The 16,467-nt window shown below is 52.6% G+C and overlaps 2 protein-coding genes across 3 annotated transcripts in view; one reads left to right on the top strand and one right to left on the bottom strand.

Moving 5' to 3' along the window:
- The first annotated feature begins 3,111 nt into the window (after window positions 1-3,111).
- The window catches only part of ZNF674 (zinc finger protein 674), a 38,946-nt gene continuing 25,590 nt past the window's right edge, over window positions 3,112-16,467 (top strand). The window contains exons 1-5 of one of the 2 annotated variants that reach the window (XM_048213488.2): window positions 3,112-6,213; window positions 6,962-7,105; window positions 9,064-9,108; window positions 13,098-13,224; window positions 13,541-13,636. In XM_048213488.2, the coding sequence (XP_048069445.1) occupies window positions 5,935-6,213; window positions 6,962-7,105; window positions 9,064-9,108; window positions 13,098-13,224; window positions 13,541-13,636 (691 nt within the window). In that variant the 5' untranslated portion in view covers window positions 3,112-5,934. The remainder of the gene's footprint in view (window positions 6,214-6,961; window positions 7,106-9,063; window positions 9,109-13,097; window positions 13,225-13,540; window positions 13,637-16,467) is intronic. The other variant, XM_048213489.2, reaches the window with a different exon arrangement.
- The window catches only part of KRBOX4 (KRAB box domain containing 4), a 69,913-nt gene continuing 60,212 nt past the window's right edge, over window positions 6,767-16,467 (bottom strand). Inside the window, exons 6-7 of the mRNA XM_048213498.2 lie at window positions 7,373-7,516; window positions 6,767-7,198 (exon numbers count right to left, since the gene is read on the bottom strand). Of these exons, the coding sequence (XP_048069455.1) occupies window positions 7,122-7,198; window positions 7,373-7,516 (221 nt within the window). The 3' untranslated portion in view covers window positions 6,767-7,121. The remainder of the gene's footprint in view (window positions 7,199-7,372; window positions 7,517-16,467) is intronic.

The following is a 16,467-nucleotide window of genomic DNA, read 5'->3' as shown; positions in this document are numbered from 1 at the left end:
GTTTATGGGCAATTGGTTTTTTTAGAGTATTGCATTTATATTCAGAAATATAGTTTCTTTTCTTTTATATAGATGATGTGCAATCTTCTTAGGTTTATTTAGAGTTGTATTTTTGCTTTTTGATGTGCATAATTCTTCCTAGTATATTTATTTTACTAGTTATCACTGACATGTGCATGATGGCTACTCTAGATTCTACAAAGTCCCTAGTTGGTATCTAGCTAGGAGGTCCACGCATACTGAGAATCATACAATTTTCATTTCAGAAAAAAAAGTGACAATGCAAAGGTTGATCTGAGATGCAGAGGGGAAAAGGGAGGCATTTCAGGTAAGAGAGTTATCCATACTAAAGAAAAACACTGAGAAAAGGAGAGGCAAATGTAACTGGTGAAGGTTTCCATTTGAAGTCAGTGGTTGTTAAAAGAAATTTTTCACAAAAATTTCACAAAAGAAATTAGAGAACGGTATTATATGTATGATCAAATATTCCCAAATAAATTTAGTTATAATAAAGCAAGTTGCTTATGCAAAAGAAACCCCCTTGAAATGAAATGGATGTGAAAGGAATTCTACTTGTTTGCTCAAGGACAGAGATTGTCTTTTGGAGAAAAGACAGGCTTTTATGTGATGCTTAGACTCTGTGTTAACATCAGATTATGCAGAGAGTACAGAGAAAGCCTATGATTTAAATCAATTTACAAATGCATTTAGTTCTGGATTACAACTTATTCAGCATTAGATAATTCCTACTGAATAGGAACCTTGTTAAAGTTAGGAACACGGAGGGGCACCTGGGTGGCTCAGTCGGTTGGATGTCTGCCTTCGGCTCGGGTCATGATCCCCAGGTCCTGGGATCGAGCCCTGCAACGGGCTCCCTGCTGTGTGGGAGCCTGCTTCTCCCTCTTCCTCGGCCTGCCGCTCCCCTTACTTGTGCATGGTCTCTGTGAAATAAATTTTAAAAATCTTAAAAAAAAAAAAGTTAGGAACATGGCCTCAGCCAATACCTACACCTTACTCAACAAAAGAAAATCGACATTGAAGGGAAATCCTGCAAATGTGCTGAATTCGCCAATCCTCACATTTTACTCAACATCACAGCATTCGTACTGAAATGAACATAAATGAAATAATATATAAATGATGTCAATGAGGAAAGAAAGGCCCTTAGACATGACTTCGCCCTCATCAATGTGACATAATTCTTGCTGGGGAGAATCCTACAAATGTATTCGATTTGGGAAATCCCAAATACAGACATGGCTGCACTGTTGGAAAGCGTGAGAGAATTCGTCTTGGAGACACCCTGATAAATGTAATGAACGAAGACAGGAAAGAATGTGTTCACCTCCTACTCAGCATCAGCGAATTCATATAAAATAGAGATGATATGCATCTACAGTACAATCTTTTACCCATAGCTTATACTTTATTCATCAACTAATTTATTATGACAACAAAATGAAATGTAAATAATTGTAATTCATGAGTCATCCCTGGCTTAGCATGGGAAATTCACACTAGAGATGGACATTAAGCATTTTGTTCTGTGCTTCAACATTATGAACCAATAGGAAATCCATACGGAGATACCCGAAGCGGGCAGAAAAGTAAAAATCTATTTGACTGTAGGCAACGATTTTCTTACATGAACCAGTATTACAGTAAAAGTTACCCACGGAAAAGATATCTGACAAAAACAACTATTAAAGTCACAGGAGACAGTGACTTCAACAGAGGAGGGGACTATAAAGCACAGATGACTACAGGGACTGGCCCCCAAGACCTTCATTTCTGACTACAGCAGCGCCGCTCACTCTTGGTGTGCTCCCGCCTCTGGCAATCTGCACGGCCGGCCGGACAGAGGGCAGTGCGGTCCAGACAGGAGAACGCCTGCAACTGGCCTTCCATTCTTGACAGCGACTCCTGTAGTTCAAAGAGCAGCAACGCATTGTTTGACGGGCCTGTCACCTCGGCCATTGTGGGGAAGAACTCCGGGAAGAGGCAGGTACCGGGGACCCTCGGCAGAGCACAGCAAGAAAGCAAGCTCGCTCAGCTCCTGCCTAGGGCACGCACCCAGCACCTCCGCCCCTCAGCGGTGGAAAAGCACAGCCGTGCCCTCTGGATGCCGCTGCTCGGGGCTGCAACCCGCGTATTGCTGAGGGCAGAGTCAAACTCGGTTCAGAAGCTCCACCAACTGGGATGGTAGAAACACACTGTAGGTTTCCAGGAAGGCCTCCATCTCTTCCAGGTTGCTTAATTTATTGGCATAAAGCTGTTGATAAAAGTTTCTAATAATCCTTCCAATTTCATTGGTGTTGGTTGTGACCTCTCCCTTTTCATTCATAATTTTATTAATTTGGGTCCTTTCTCTATTCTTTTGGATAAGTCTTGCCAGTGGTCTGTCAATTTTATTTATTCTTTCAAAGAACCAGTTTCCAGTTCTTTTGATCTGCTCTACTGTACTCCTAGGTTCTAATTCATTGATTTCTGCTCTAATCTTGATCAACTGCTTTCTCGTGCATGTATTAGGCCTGTCCCTCTGTTGCTGTTCCAGCTTCTTGAAGTGAGAATATAGAAACTGCATTTTAGATTTTTCTATTGAGTTAGGCTTGGATGGCTCTGTATTTTCCCCTTAGGACTGCCTTTGCAGTATCCCATAGGTTTTGGACCGTTGTGTTTTCATCCTACATTGTTGGTGGGAATGCAAGTTGGTACAACCACTCTGGAAAACAGTGTGGAGGTCCCTTAAAAAGTTAAAAATTGAGCTACCCTATGATCCAGCCATTGCACTACTGGGTGTTTACCCCAAAGATACAGACGTAGTGAAGAGAAGGGCCATATGCACCCCAATGTTCATAGCAGCATTGTCCACAATAGCTAAATTGTGGAAGGAGCCGAGATGCCCTTCAACAGATGACTGGATTAAGAAGTTGTGGTCCATATATACAATGGAATATTACTCAGCTATCAGAAAGAACGAGTTCTCAACATTTGCTACAACATAGACGGCACTGGAGGAGATAATGCTAAGTAAAATAAGTCAAGCAGAGAAAGACAATTATCATATGGTTTCTCTCATCTATGGAACATAAGAACTAGGAAGATCGGTAGGGGAAGAAAGGGATAAAGAAAGGGGGGGTAATCAGAAGGGGGAATGAAGCATGAGAGACTATGGACTCTGAGAGACAAATTGAGGGCTTCGGGGGGGGGAATGGGATAGGCTGGTGATGGGTAGTAAGGAGGGCGCGTATTGCATGGTGCACTGGGTCCTGTATGCAACTAATGAATTATCGAACTTTACATAAAAAACCAGGGTGTACTGTACGGTGACTAACATAATATGATAAAAAAACATTAAAAAAAACACACTGTAGAGTGAGGACCCATCCGAGCATCTGCACAACGGTGGAATGTGGGTCTCCAAGACCCCTCAAGCTGGATGATTCCTCAGGACTCAGGACTCGGAAAAGCTGTTGTACCTGTCAGTGCTGTGGGGCATTCTGAGCTGTGTGGTGCACGGTTATGACTTCTGACAGGGCAAGTGTGCCGAGTAGAACAGCAAAGGGAAAAGGTGCAGGGTGAGGTCCAGCAGCAACCAGTCATGACACGCCACTTGTCTTCTCCCAAAAGAGCCCCACGGTCACCGCTTGATTCTCCCGGGAATGGTGTGTGACAAAACCTGCAAAGCGTGGCCAGCCAGGGAAGCTCACCCAAGACTTGGGGTCCAGAGATTTTCTTGGAGGTTGTGCGGGCATGCAGCATGCATGGGACTGACTCGAGCTCCTCTGTCTACAGCCCTCCAGATGTCAAACTGACACAGCACGGCCCAGGGCCTCACACAGACAGAACCAGATGTTCACCATAAGTCACACTGTTTGCATAAACTATCGGGCCAAACTGGAACAGCGATGCTTAGAATACAAAAACACTCTGACTAGGCAGAATGTGACAGGGGCTTAGTGGTGGTCTCCCAGGAGCCAGACAAGGACCAGTCCTCCTCGCACGGGATTTTCTGTGGAATGCACGGGCCTTGGGCAATCCAGGCCTCCTAGGTTTACCCTTTACAATTACTTTTCACATCATTAAAAGTCTAGTGGCCGACGGAAAAAATGTTTTCAGTTGAATACAAATGGTGATCCTGGGTGAGGCCGGAACCAGGCATGGGCCCAATCGTGCAAGAAGGTGGCAAAGGGGAAGCCCACACTCCGGGAAGGCACAGCAATGGCACCGGCATGGAACTGAGTGTGGGGAGAAAAGAATGTCAACCGCCACCACACATCGGGTGCCTGCTGTGGGCTAAATCCTGGGCTTGGGGCTCTGAGATGCACCCAACATCAGTCACAACAGCCCTTTAGGCAGGTGGTCTTCAGCTATGACACAAGGGGCCAGCAAGTGGTGGAATGAAGCCTTCTCCCCTCTGAATTGATACATCCTAATACACAAGGCAGAGGACGGACTGAAAGAACACCTTGCACGTTTCTTGGTTCCGAAATGACACGGTCACACTAGAAATGCTGGCGTTGCAGGAGTAAAAAACATGGGTCCTTCCCCAGTCCCCACCCAAACCGTTAGGTCTTCCCTTTGTGTGCAAGTACCTGTCCCTGTCTTATCAGGATCCAGGGAGAGTCTGACCAGGGCCAAAGATCAGGTACTTCTGCAGCTGGGGGTTTCTCGATTGTTCTCGGGACACTACCATACTAACTCTACTAAGTTTTTCCTGCCTCCTCATAGTGATGTCTGAAAAGAAGGTTAGCAGGTCACCCCTCCTCTAGAAATTAACAGGTAGCATCTCTGAGCCTGGCCACCACTTTCAAATGCAGGAAGAATGCACTCACAGTGGGAGGCAGTACCCACTCACTCGCGTGAGGGAGAACAGGCTCTTCTGGGACTCCTACACAAGGCCTGGACAGTCACTTCCCAGAACTCTGCGCTGTAGGTTTGGGCTATGAACCTCCAAACCACCCGGGGAATGTTAGTGAACTCATAGAGGGGAAAGGGAAAGACAGGGAGAAAGCAGTATGTTCAAACGGGAGCTTACACACGTCTGATGGATCGCATGCTGGTCTTTGTCACAGGCTTCTCCCACAGTGCAGGGCACCTGCTGGCTCTAGCTCAGAAGGAACTGGGTGCATCTGAGCTAAGACCCGACCACGCGTGGCCCACAGAACTGCTTGGTGACCAGGCAGCTACAAGGGCAGCACACACTTGGCCTCTTCTTCCCAGACCCTGACAGAAAGAGAAAACGTTCCTCAAGGGCACGTACAGACTTTTTTAGCAGCCATGCTACCAGTGGCTGCCACGGGCCGACACCGAGGCTCTCTGCTCCTTGAGGCAGTGTTGTTAGAAAGCAACAACCACTCTCGCAGGACGCCCAGGGTCCCTGAAACGGGAGCAACACGATTTATTTCAGGAGAATCAGGCATCGGGGTTTCCTCGTCTGTGGGTGCGGCTGCCCCTCCAGTCCAGCTCCCAGACCCTCCTCGGGGCCACTTCCCCCTGCTCTCTCTGACCCCTGGACCTGGGGCGGGCTGGACAATCAGGGAACGGCCCCGCCCCCAAGATGGCCACGCCCATGTGCCGCTGAGGACCTCACAGGCACCACTACAGTTTCTCATTCGGACGAGCTGAAGGAAGCGGACAGGGTGGCTTTGAGGCGTGGAGGGTGCGCAGCGACCTGCGCGCGAGAGAGCGGCTCGGTCTCGGAGGCGGAGGGACCGGAGCCGCTGAGACCTCCGCTGGCACCTCGCCGCCCGGAGACGCCATTCCCGCCCCCGCCGCACCTCATCAGCATGATGTGCGACGCGTCGCGGAAAATGTTCGCGCGCACTAGTCGCTACCGCGCCTCACACGAGCCCCGGCCGAATCACGGTCCGCGACACGCGCCATCTTGGCCATACGCAGTGGGAGGCCCCGCCCCCTCAACCGCTCGTGCGCATGCGCTCCGCTCCGACTTCGGGCAGCAGGGCGACGGGAGCGGAAGTACTCCGCCAACTCGAGGGCGGTGCGAGGTCGCGCCGGTTGTTGTTATACGCCCTGACTGTGGGGCTGTGGGAGTCAAGTACGGGGAGGCGGAGCGGACACGGGCTGCAGGGGAGGGCGGGGGTGATGGCTTTGCGCCCCTGCGGGCTCGCGGCACCAAGCGGCGGGCTGAGTGCGCACAGCGGGCCGGGGGCGACGGCGAGCGATACAGTCAGTGAATTTGCTGAGTGCCTAGTAAGTGCGAGGCGCCCTTGGGGTTCCCGGTCATCTTCCCGATAGCCCGTGAGCAGGTGCTACGAGTCTCCTCATTTTCTTGCGAGCTAGAAAGAACAGAAAGGCTCGGACACCTGTCCAAAGTCGCACAGCTGGTCAACCCCGGGGGATCCTTCTGTCTTTTTCCCCCTGCTAGCACTTATGCCTTTTTAACGTTCCCGAAATCCATCAAGTTTGTGGTTGCCCTCTGCCTTCCCTGCTTGACTACAGCTCCACAAGGTCGGGGAACTCTGATTATATTGTTGCCTGATGTATCTGCAGCGCATAGTACAGGCAGAGAGCGGGCCCTCAACGTTTTCACTAAGGGAATAAAAGCGACAGAGCAGGCAATCCGTGATTCCAGAGCAGGGACTATTATGAGAGAAGGCAGTGCTCAGCTCCTTGTCTGGTGGTAATCGGGGTCCTACTAAAGGTTACTCTTCAAACTCAGATGAGGCCTTGTGCGTCCCTCCATAAAGTAAAACATTTGAGTTTTCCTCAACTTTTTTTTAAAAGATTTTATTTATTTATTCGGCAGAGATAGAGACAGCCAGCGAGAGAGGGAACACAAGCAGGGGGAGTGGGAGAGGAAGAAGCAGGCTCATAGTGGAGGAGCCCGATGTGGGGCTCGATCCCACAAGCCGGGATCATGCCCTGAGCCGAAGGCAGACGCCTAACCGCTGTGCCACGCAGGCTCCCCTGAGTTTTCCTCTACTTGACTCCATCATAGGGGTTGCTAGTTGCATCTGCTGTGTGGGCCTTCTTTCCAGGAGCAGGGTGCCTCCCTGAGACCACTGCTCACCAGCTGCAGGTTCCTGCTCACTGGCACCTGGACTTCCTAGTGTGCAGAAGAGCCAGTCTGAGGCCTCAGAAGGTGAGTTCCCCCTGGGTCAGAGGCACAGAGGTGGTGCTGCAGGAATGGTCCCAGCTGAGATGCGTTTGTCTCTGAATCCTTGGGTCCTGCATCCTTAGAAAGAAGAGAACTATTATGAGGGGCCTAGGAGGAGGAGCCTCAGCCCAGACCCAGAGAGCAGGGCAGAGGATTCAGGGTCTCAGGCAGGGGGTGCAGACTCCAGGACAGACCCGGCCCCTAGGGCAGAGGGTGGAGGCTTAGAGGACAGCAGGTTCAAGAGGAACTGACCTGCAGTGGCCTCTGTCCCTCCTCCAGCTGAGAGAGAGCATGCCCCCGGCGTGACGGTGGCAGTCGGACCCCATCGGAGGAGAGAGATGAAACGTGCAGGTGGATGGAGGGATGCTGCCATGAGGACGGTGGCCTGCCACAGTCCTGCAAGGGCAAGATCAGGGTGACGAGGTCACTGCCAGCCTCGCAGGACTCTCTTTTTTTTTTTTTTTAAGATTTTATTTATTTATTTGACAGAGATAGAGACGGCCAGCGAGAGAGGGAACACAAGCAGGGGGAGTGGGAGAGGAAGAAGCAGGCTCATAGTGGAGGAGCCTGATGTGGGGCTCGATCTCATAACGCCGGGATCACGCCCTGAGCCGAAGGCAGACGCTCAACCGCTGTGCCACCCAGGCGCCCCAGAATGCCCCCCTCCTTTCCGTTGGCTATTTCTGGCTTTGAGTCAGCCCTAGAGTGAACATCCCATCCACCGCTACACAAATGTTGAATGTCCTCCTAGTCTGAGGAAAGTGCAGCATAGTTTTGTATTGTTTTCTTTTTTCCTTGCTAAAATTTGCAAGTAGTCCGGAGGTACCCTATCTTCCGGTTCTCCTACCTCATTTTGGTGCTGCTGTGACTGGGCCTGAGAGCATGAGTGGTTAAGCTGCATGGAGCTGAACCCTGGTGTCCTGAGGCCGCCACACGAGTTGCTGCGGTGACACCAGCTACTCTGTGCAGAAGCTCCTTGCGGAGACTTTGCTTTGAGAACTGCCAAGCAGAGACACCTGGGTGGCTCAGTCGGTTAAGCAAATGCCTTTGGCTCAGGTCATGTTCCCAGGGTCCTGGGATCGAGCCCTGCATCGGGCTCCGTGCTCCGTGGGGAGCCTGCTTCTCCCTCTCCCTCTGCCTGCAGCTCCCCCTGCTTGTGTGTCCACACACGGGCACTCTCTTTCTGTCAAATAGATGAATTAAATTAAAAAAAACAAGGAAGAAAACTGCCAGGCAGGGAAGAGCAGGCAATTGAATGGACATCCTGGGAAAGGAGGAAGTCACGAGCCAGGAACGGGTGGAGGCAGGCAGTGAAGGGCAGTGTGCCCAGGGTGGCAAGGTCAGTGGTTTCCAGCTCCCCGTGGAAGGACAGGTGATGGGTTCTTTACCTCCCTCCCCGCTCCCTGCCCCTTGTCCAGCCCTGGTTTGTCTCCCTCCTACAGACACAGCCAGAGGTCCCGGTCCTCCAGACTCTGCTCAGGGTCTGTCACCTCTGGGGCTCGGTGTAATCCGTTTTCATTTCCATTTTATGAGTAACAATGTTCACATTCAAAAATACCAAGTAAACAGAAGAGGAAAACTGAAATCACCAGTCCGAGAAAACCAGTGCCAACCTGTTAGTAAACGTTCTGGTACACTGCCGTCCCCCACTGTGTACCTGTTGGTGAACAAATGAGCTTGCCCTGCACTTGAGTTTTCGTCATCTGCTTTTAAATACGTTAAGAAATGCAACAGGATTCATTGAGGGCAATTCGGCAGCCCTAAGACACAGGCCCTGCGCAAAGCCCACACGAGCTTATCCATGTCCCACGGGACCGGGCTCGAGCTCCCAGGCTCGTTCGCACATCATCTCCCCAGGGACAAGGGTGATTGTCATCGGGCTGGTGGGGATGGTCTCGTGGCTGAGTGCACTGATCTCGACCCCCCTCATTCTGTCTTCCTAGATCCCTGCCCTTTGTCCAGAGCAGAACAGGATGGGCACTGCCCAGGTGAGTTCCTCGTTTCCCCCTCCTTGTTTCCAGGGAACTTGAGGCAGCTTCAGGGCATCTGTATAGTAAGCCTGACAAATCTGTCACTCCGCTCTGCTCTGGCTGTTTTCCGTTCAAGCTGTAATTCAGCCCCGGTTCCTCCGATCCTTCCCCTCACCACAGAACCCAAAACTATCAAACAGAAAAGACAGAAAGAAGGCCAGTGTTCTCATCTACCTCTTCTTCAGGAAGGGCACCTCCTCTTTGTTCTACTTCTCAGGGAAGCTCGTCGAAGCCCATAGACTCGGGTGCTTTTGCCTGACTTCGCTTCCACCTCCCTGTTCGCTTTTCCATTGTGATCAAATAAGGAAAGTAAGTCCATGCTTGACATTCTGTGCACTAAAGAGTTGTCGGAACATCCCTGTTTCTTCCGCCCCCGGTGCCACGTTTCTCCTCAGAGTGCCCGCTGGTAACAGCGTGGTGCTGGTGTGGGGTGGCTGGCTTTCCGCCAGTCTCACAAGCTGAGCTCAGGCCCACAGGCCGCGTGGGGTGAGCGTTTGCCTGGGTGCCCTCCCAGCCCCACTCCCGTCTTGCTCTTCCCGCCCGGCTCTTTCTGGGAGCTGTTCCTCAGTGAGGAGGGACGGTTGCACTTTCCGTGCCGCGCTCTGGGTGTATCACTCGACTGTTGCTCTGTTCGTGCACAGTCAGCTTTCGAATTTTCTTTGTTCTCTACGGTGCCTCTTGGATGACTCTTCCTGTGTGTGTTCAACAGTGTGGGTACTTCTGGAGGATACACCTGTAAGTTGGATTTGGGGGTCAAAGGTAGTCACACTTGAACCGGCTGTCCCACATCCTAGACTAATGGCGACTTTCCCAAAATGTTAAAGACCAGATAATGTCTGTGTTCAGCTTTTCCAGGCCGCTGAAAGTTGAAAAGGGATCCAGTTTGTTTTATGAGGCCACTTAACCTGAAAGTTGATAAAGGTACTAAGGAAATAAATTATACAGCTGATCGATTTGAGACTATGGGTGTCAAGATTCTAAACACATTCTGAATAGAGTGTTAATACGTCGAATCGAGCTCTGTGAAAAATGATTTGTACATATGGTAAAAGATTGAAAGAAAAGCTGGTTTAACAAAAGGTGAAGATTCATTCTCCCTGTCGCCCCATGCCCCGTCTCCTTCCTTGTTCCTTACGTTCTTGAGAGATCACGTATGCACATCTCTTTCCACATCAGAATGCCATTTACTTTGGATCTCTTCCTTCTTTACATATTACAGCACATTCTGGACTTTTCCACGAGCATTCCATTTCATTGTGTGTTTGAACAACCCCGGGGTTTGCACCTGGGCATGCTTGCACTTTGGGGCCAGCAAATGCGTTGTGGAGGGCGGTTGTGTGCGCTGGAGGGTATCTAACCACATCCCTGCCCTGCCCTCCCTTGATGCCAGTGTCCCCACCCCTCCTCCTGGGGTGACAGTGAAGAGTTTCTACAGACATTGCCGGCTGTTCCCCTGGAGGGCTCACTCACCCCGCTGGTGCCCCATTTACAGCAATGGCTCTGTGATATTCCACTGGCTGCAAATACCTTATCGTGTATTTACCTTTGTGCCACGGATGTACCCTGACCATATTCTTGTGCTTTGCTGTAGGAAATGATGCAGCAGTACTGAGCCGCGTATGCTTCAGTGTGTTCCTTGTGAGCGTGTGTCATCTGCAAGGGTCTAGGTCTGGAGGTGAGGGCTCTAGGTCCGACGCTCTGTGTTCGTGGATTTTGACCGCTGAGGGCCTCTGAGCCAGTGATTCCCCTGTGCTCAGCAGTGTGGTCATGGTCCCTGACACCTGAGCTGTCACTTGGGAGGTTGATGGGTGGTGGGTTTTTCTGAGAGCTCCTCCTGGGGCGACACCTGCCTGTCACTGTCCTGCTGCACAAGGCCTGTCCTGGCTTGTCTCCCTCTGCAGCGCTGGGTAACTGGCTGCCCCGTGTGGCCTGTTGGGGCCTGGCGGGTGCCACCTGTCTCCTGGACTGCAGGCCAGCCAGTGAGGGGGGGGCAGGAAGAGATCCAGGGGGTCACCAGGTGGGTCTTGCTCTCTCTCTGATAGGGATCTGGGCACTCAGAAAAGTGAGCTTTTGTTTGGTGCTGACAAGACCAAACACAGACCTTTCCTTTTTCACCTCAATCTGCTGACCAGGGCAGACTCCCACCCTCCTGCTTCCTGTTCCGTCTCCTGCTGGGTTAGCCACGATTAGCAGTTGGGTGACTGAAAGAGCAACCCGGTGCGGCCGCGTTCGGGTGGGAACAGCCCGGTCGTTTCCCACTGTGTCTTCCCTGCCTGTCCTCCTCCAGCGTGGCTCCTCCGCCCTCACACAGAGCTCTGTATCTCTGACACTTCTGGTCAGCACATGTGTAGAAGCTTCCCCACCCAAACAGCTCTCTGCCGCACCAGCTGGGTGTCCTACCCGGAGCTCAGTTTTGACGCCGTCGCCCTAGAGATAGCATGGGATCCCACGGTTTGAGGGGTCAGTCCCACCAGACTGCCCCCCCCACCCCCCTCGGACGCCAGCCCTGAGTTGCGGCCTTTTGACCAGCTGGCTGTGGATCAGAGGGACCAGTGACGCCCTCCTTGGATTCGATTGTTTGCTAGAGCAGCTCATAGGACTCCGGGACACCCTTACTTACATTTCACAGTTTATTAAAGGCTGCGATGAAGGGCACACGTGAACAGCCAGATGAACACAGGGCAAGGCCTGTAAGGCCCTGAGCAGAAGAGCTGCTGTCTGTGTGGACTTGGGAAGCGTCATCCTCCCGGAATATGGATGTGTTCACGCACCTGGAAGCTCCCCGAGACCCATGCAGGGGGGATGGTATGGCGGCTTCCTTACGCAGTGACGCTCAGTTGTTAACTCCATTTCCAGCCCCTCTTCCATCTCCGGAGAAGGGTGGGTGGGGCTGAGCAGTCCAGAGCTTCCAGTCACAGCTTGGCCTTTGTGGTCTGCAGCCCCATCTGCTCACGTCCAGTCACCTCATTAGAACGTGAGATGTTCCAAGGGGCGCCTGGGTGGCACAGCGATTAAGCATCTGCCTTCAGCTCAGGGCGCGATCCCAGCGTTATGAGATCGAGCCCCACATCAGGCTCCTCCGCTATGAGCCTGCTTCTTCGTCTCCCACTCCCCCTGCTTGTGTTCCCTCTCTCGCTGGCTGTCTCTATCTTTGTCGAATAAATAAATACAGTCTTTAAAAAAAAAAAAAGAATGTGAGATGTTCCAGTTCTTCTCTCATGGGGATTTGTAAGGGTTTTAGCTGTGCAACAGGCACCTAGAGCCACGACCAGTGTGTATGTTCTGTTACCTCCCAGTCCTGACTGAAGAGCTGTGTTCAGGACTGTTGTCATAGCTCTGTGTCCTCTGCAAAGCCTTCTCTGCCCGCCCCGAGCAGAACGGACTTCTTTCTAGGCGCCGTTCCTCTACTGCCTCTCCCATTGCCCTGGGAGCACAGGCAGCCCGCCCTCCTGCCCGCCCTCCCTTACCTGTGGTTTGTCAGTGTCTCTCCCTCTACTAGACGGGAGCCCCTTCAGTTCAGAAAGTGTGTTTTTATCGTTCTTGATATCCGCTGGACTTCCCAGCTCGGTGTGCGTTCCGTCAGTGAGCTGAAGGATTGCGATTCCAGAGGAAGAGATCTTTACCACCTTCTCTGTTTGTTTGTGAAGTGTAAAATACCTTAGGTGACATACGCGCTCCATACGCTGTACGGTTGTGCGGTGAGCAGCAAAGAGCAGTGGTGTCGGGGCAGGCAGTGCAGTCGTGTTGCCAACGTGCGTGTGGAAAGCAGAACGCATGCATTCATCCCTCTGTCCTCGCTCTGTGACCCTGGGCAGCTGATGTTCCACTGTGAGCAGCCAGTCTGTCCTCTGTCTGGGATCTCCTGGGGTGGGAAGCACATTGACTCTCCACTACGTGTGAAAGACCAAGCGCGGCACTCTGGGCTGATGAGGAATGTGCTGTTGCAGGAATCCTTGACCTTCGGGGATGTGTTTGTGGACTTCACCCTGGAGGAGTGGCAGCAGCTGGACTCCGCTCAGAAGAACCTCTACAGGGATGTCACGCTGGAGAACTACAGCCACCTGGTGTCCGTGGGTGAGGGACGGCTGCACACTGTGCCTGGGACACACGTGCTCGTGTCACCTCGGCTGCTGCCCGCTCCGGGGCCTCTGAAGCCTGGAATGAGACTGGACCTCAGGCTCACCGCTGAGAAGTCACAGTCCCATGTACACCCCGCCCAGGATGTCTGTGCTCTCGCCCTCTCGGCGACTGTTCTGCACCGAGGGGCACAGAACTGTCCACACGGGGCCGGCTCCAAGGCCGTACTGTCTCTGATTGGCAAGGATAGGTCTCGGTTCCCGGAATGCCTCTGGTATTGCTAATGACGTCCTGTGTCATTTCCCCTCCTCAGGATACCTGGTTCCCAAACCAGATGAGGTCTTGCGATTGGGTCGAGGAGAAGAGGCCAGGAGGGCAGAGGGAGAGCCGCCAACGCGCAGCTACCCAGGTGAGCACGCCCGGGGCAGTCGGGCGGGGCCAGGGACCTAGGAGGTCTGCGAGAGCTGGGCGTCACGGGCAGGCCTGGGAGCTCTTGTCAAAGCCCCTAGACTGGGGGATGTGACTTGGGTTCGATGAAACCAGCCGCCGTGGTATCCACACGATGCCCCCTCCCCACCACCCTTCTGCAGCCCCCTGTCCTTCTCGGGGTTCAGACCGTGCGGCCACCGCTGCTCTTCAGATCCCATGTCCACCTTCCGGTAGCCTGGGTGGCCTTCCCCCTTTCCTGCTCCCCCTCCTTTCTGGAAGCTTTGACGGTGTTTTCCCTCCCTTGGTATCGGCCTTTTTCTCAGAAGACATGGGATGTAGGTGTGACGCTTTCTCTTTATTTGTCGTCTGTGGGCCCTTTACATCTGATGCTGGGAGTCTTCTTCAGCCTCAGGGAGTCATTCCGCCTGGCTTGGTGGAGTGGTGGGGACCGCAAGCTTTGCTGGTGGCCTCCAGCTCAGCCAGGCCGGGCAGCCCCCCGTGCTCTCTCTGTGCTCCCGTCGTGCTCAACAGCGTCAGCCTTCGTGGGCCAGAGTCCTCTCTTCTCAGCCCCTCCGTCTCTTCCAAATGTGACTCGACTCTGCCTGTTGTCAGCTTCCTGCTCTCATCACTGCGTCCCTCCTGCTCAGCTATTTTGTCTTCCGTGTCTTCTCTGTATTGACTCAGAACACAAGGGACCTGGAGAGGACATCCCTCCCGGGCAGCCTGCTTCCGTGAGCGCCACCTCCGTCCTGGGCCCAGTGGCTCTTTGCCTCGTTTGTGGGTTTGGTTGGTCTGGCTCTGGGTCCCTGGTGGGGATCCACACACTTCAGATGCCGCTCTTCCCCTTTTTCTGGTGCACTCACAGCGGCTGCCCCGGGCGCCCACCCTGGATGGCTTCTCCAGGACCGGCCTCTGCTGGGCTCTGCACCCGCTCTCTGGGGGCCTCCCTGGGCTAGTCTGCACCCACCTCCCTGTCGCCTCTCCCAGGGCTCTTCGGGGTACAGTGTCCCCTTTGTGCTCCGTCAAACCCGTATCCACCGCCTTGTCCAGATGCATCCGCCTTTCTGCTCTGCTCTTGGCCTGCTTTTCCCACCTCCGGGGTGTCCAGGAATTGAAGTGGCTGAGTGGCTGAGGCTCCTTTCTCAGTTCACTCATGTCCCGCAAGCAGGAGGCAGAAACTCGGAGGCACAGTCCCCCCTGGAGTCCAGTTCCCTCATATGAAAAACTGTTCTGTTGGAAGGAAGTGCAGCCACGTTGGGTGTGCGTGCGGGCAGGGCGGGGTCCAGGTCACGTCAGCACGTTCCCAGCCGCACCTCCAAGTTCACTTCTTCTCGGGCTTTCTCTTTGTAGTTCTGCTGATGGCTACCGCCTGGGTCCCGGGAATCACTTCACAGCTGCTCTTCTGGAGATTTCTGTTTTATCTCCTCTCTCTGAACAATCCGGCTTTATCTCAGTTACACCTTGGTCTTCTCTCAGCTCTTCACAATGCTCGTTTCTCTGTTGGTACGTTTATAAGGGTAAATAATAGAGCGAAGCTTCTGTTTTTGCATTCCGTTTGGTAACTCTTTTTTCAAAGCTGGCTAAGTGTCTGTGGCTTATTCTCTGCCTAGAACACGGAACCCTAGAGAGAACGCCTGCATCTTACTCTTACCTGTCCAGGTGTGGGGCTGGTGGAACATTCGATAAACAATTTTTCCTTTTGGAGGAGGGCAGAGGGAGGAGGCTCAGTGTTCCTCCACAGCGAGCGGTCACTAGCCCGGCCTTGGAGCTCACGGCCCGGATTCAACTTCCGGCTTCTTTGCGCACTAGCTGTCCCTTGCACACTCGGCTCAAAGTCTCTTTGCCTGTTTGAACTTACGGGATTGTCAGAATTTAATGAGTGAATGAACGTAAAGCACCAAAAAGCGTGCCTGGCCCCCTGGGAGCTTTCGGTAGTGGTTTTCACTGTTTGTATTGTTGTTGATAATAGAGTATGTCTTACTACAGTCTTTGTTAACCCAGGGCGTATCACATGGTGACCTGCGGACCCCTCAGGATCCTCACGGTTAGGCCCCAGCCTGTGGACATTGTTCCAGAAAGCCCGGGGTGGTCCTGGTTTGCGAACTGTGACTGACACTGCAGATAGCCCGATGCCCATGGCCAATTAAGAGCCACTGGCTTAAATATCGCAAGAAGCGTTCAAAGGCTGGGGAGGCACAGCCAGGCCTCACCCAGGAGCATGGGGTCAGGTGGGATGAGAAAGACAGGAGCCGGTGGATGGACTCATTACTGGACAGCTTTTTCTCTTCCCCCATTTCTCCAGACTTCAGGCTACTTTGGGACTGCATATTCCCCTGGACCTGGAGGAAATTTCTGGCAGGTCCCAGAAATTCTCTGGTTGTTCTGATGGGGCTCCTGGGCGGCTCAGTCAGTTGGGTGTCTGACACTTGATATTGGCTGAGGTCGCGATCTCAGTGTCCAGGGCTCCAGCCCTGCTTCGGGCTCTCTGCTCAGCGGGGAGTCTGCTTGTCTCCCTCTCCCTCTGCCCGTCCCCCTGCTCTCTCTCTCTCTCTCAAATAAATAAGTAGATCTTTAAAAAAACTTCTCTGGTCGTTGTGAGACAAGGGAAATCTAGGAATGGTTAGTCTCAAGAGCGGCCTCACTGCAGTAATCCGACTTGTCCAAGCCCATGTAGTTCACTTCCCCTTTTACCTTTATTTCCTTTTCTGTACCTACGCTGGGTTTACTTTGCTGTTCTCTGTCTAGCCTTTCCCCCGACATTTTATTATAATTTTCACACAGAACAAGTGAAAGAATTCTAGTTTGAACTCC

This window comes from Ursus arctos, chromosome X, assembly GCF_023065955.2.
Source record: "Ursus arctos isolate Adak ecotype North America chromosome X, UrsArc2.0, whole genome shotgun sequence".
NCBI classification, from domain to species: Eukaryota; Metazoa; Chordata; class Mammalia; order Carnivora; family Ursidae; genus Ursus; species Ursus arctos.
This window is presented reverse-complemented; position numbering and strand designations above follow the sequence as displayed.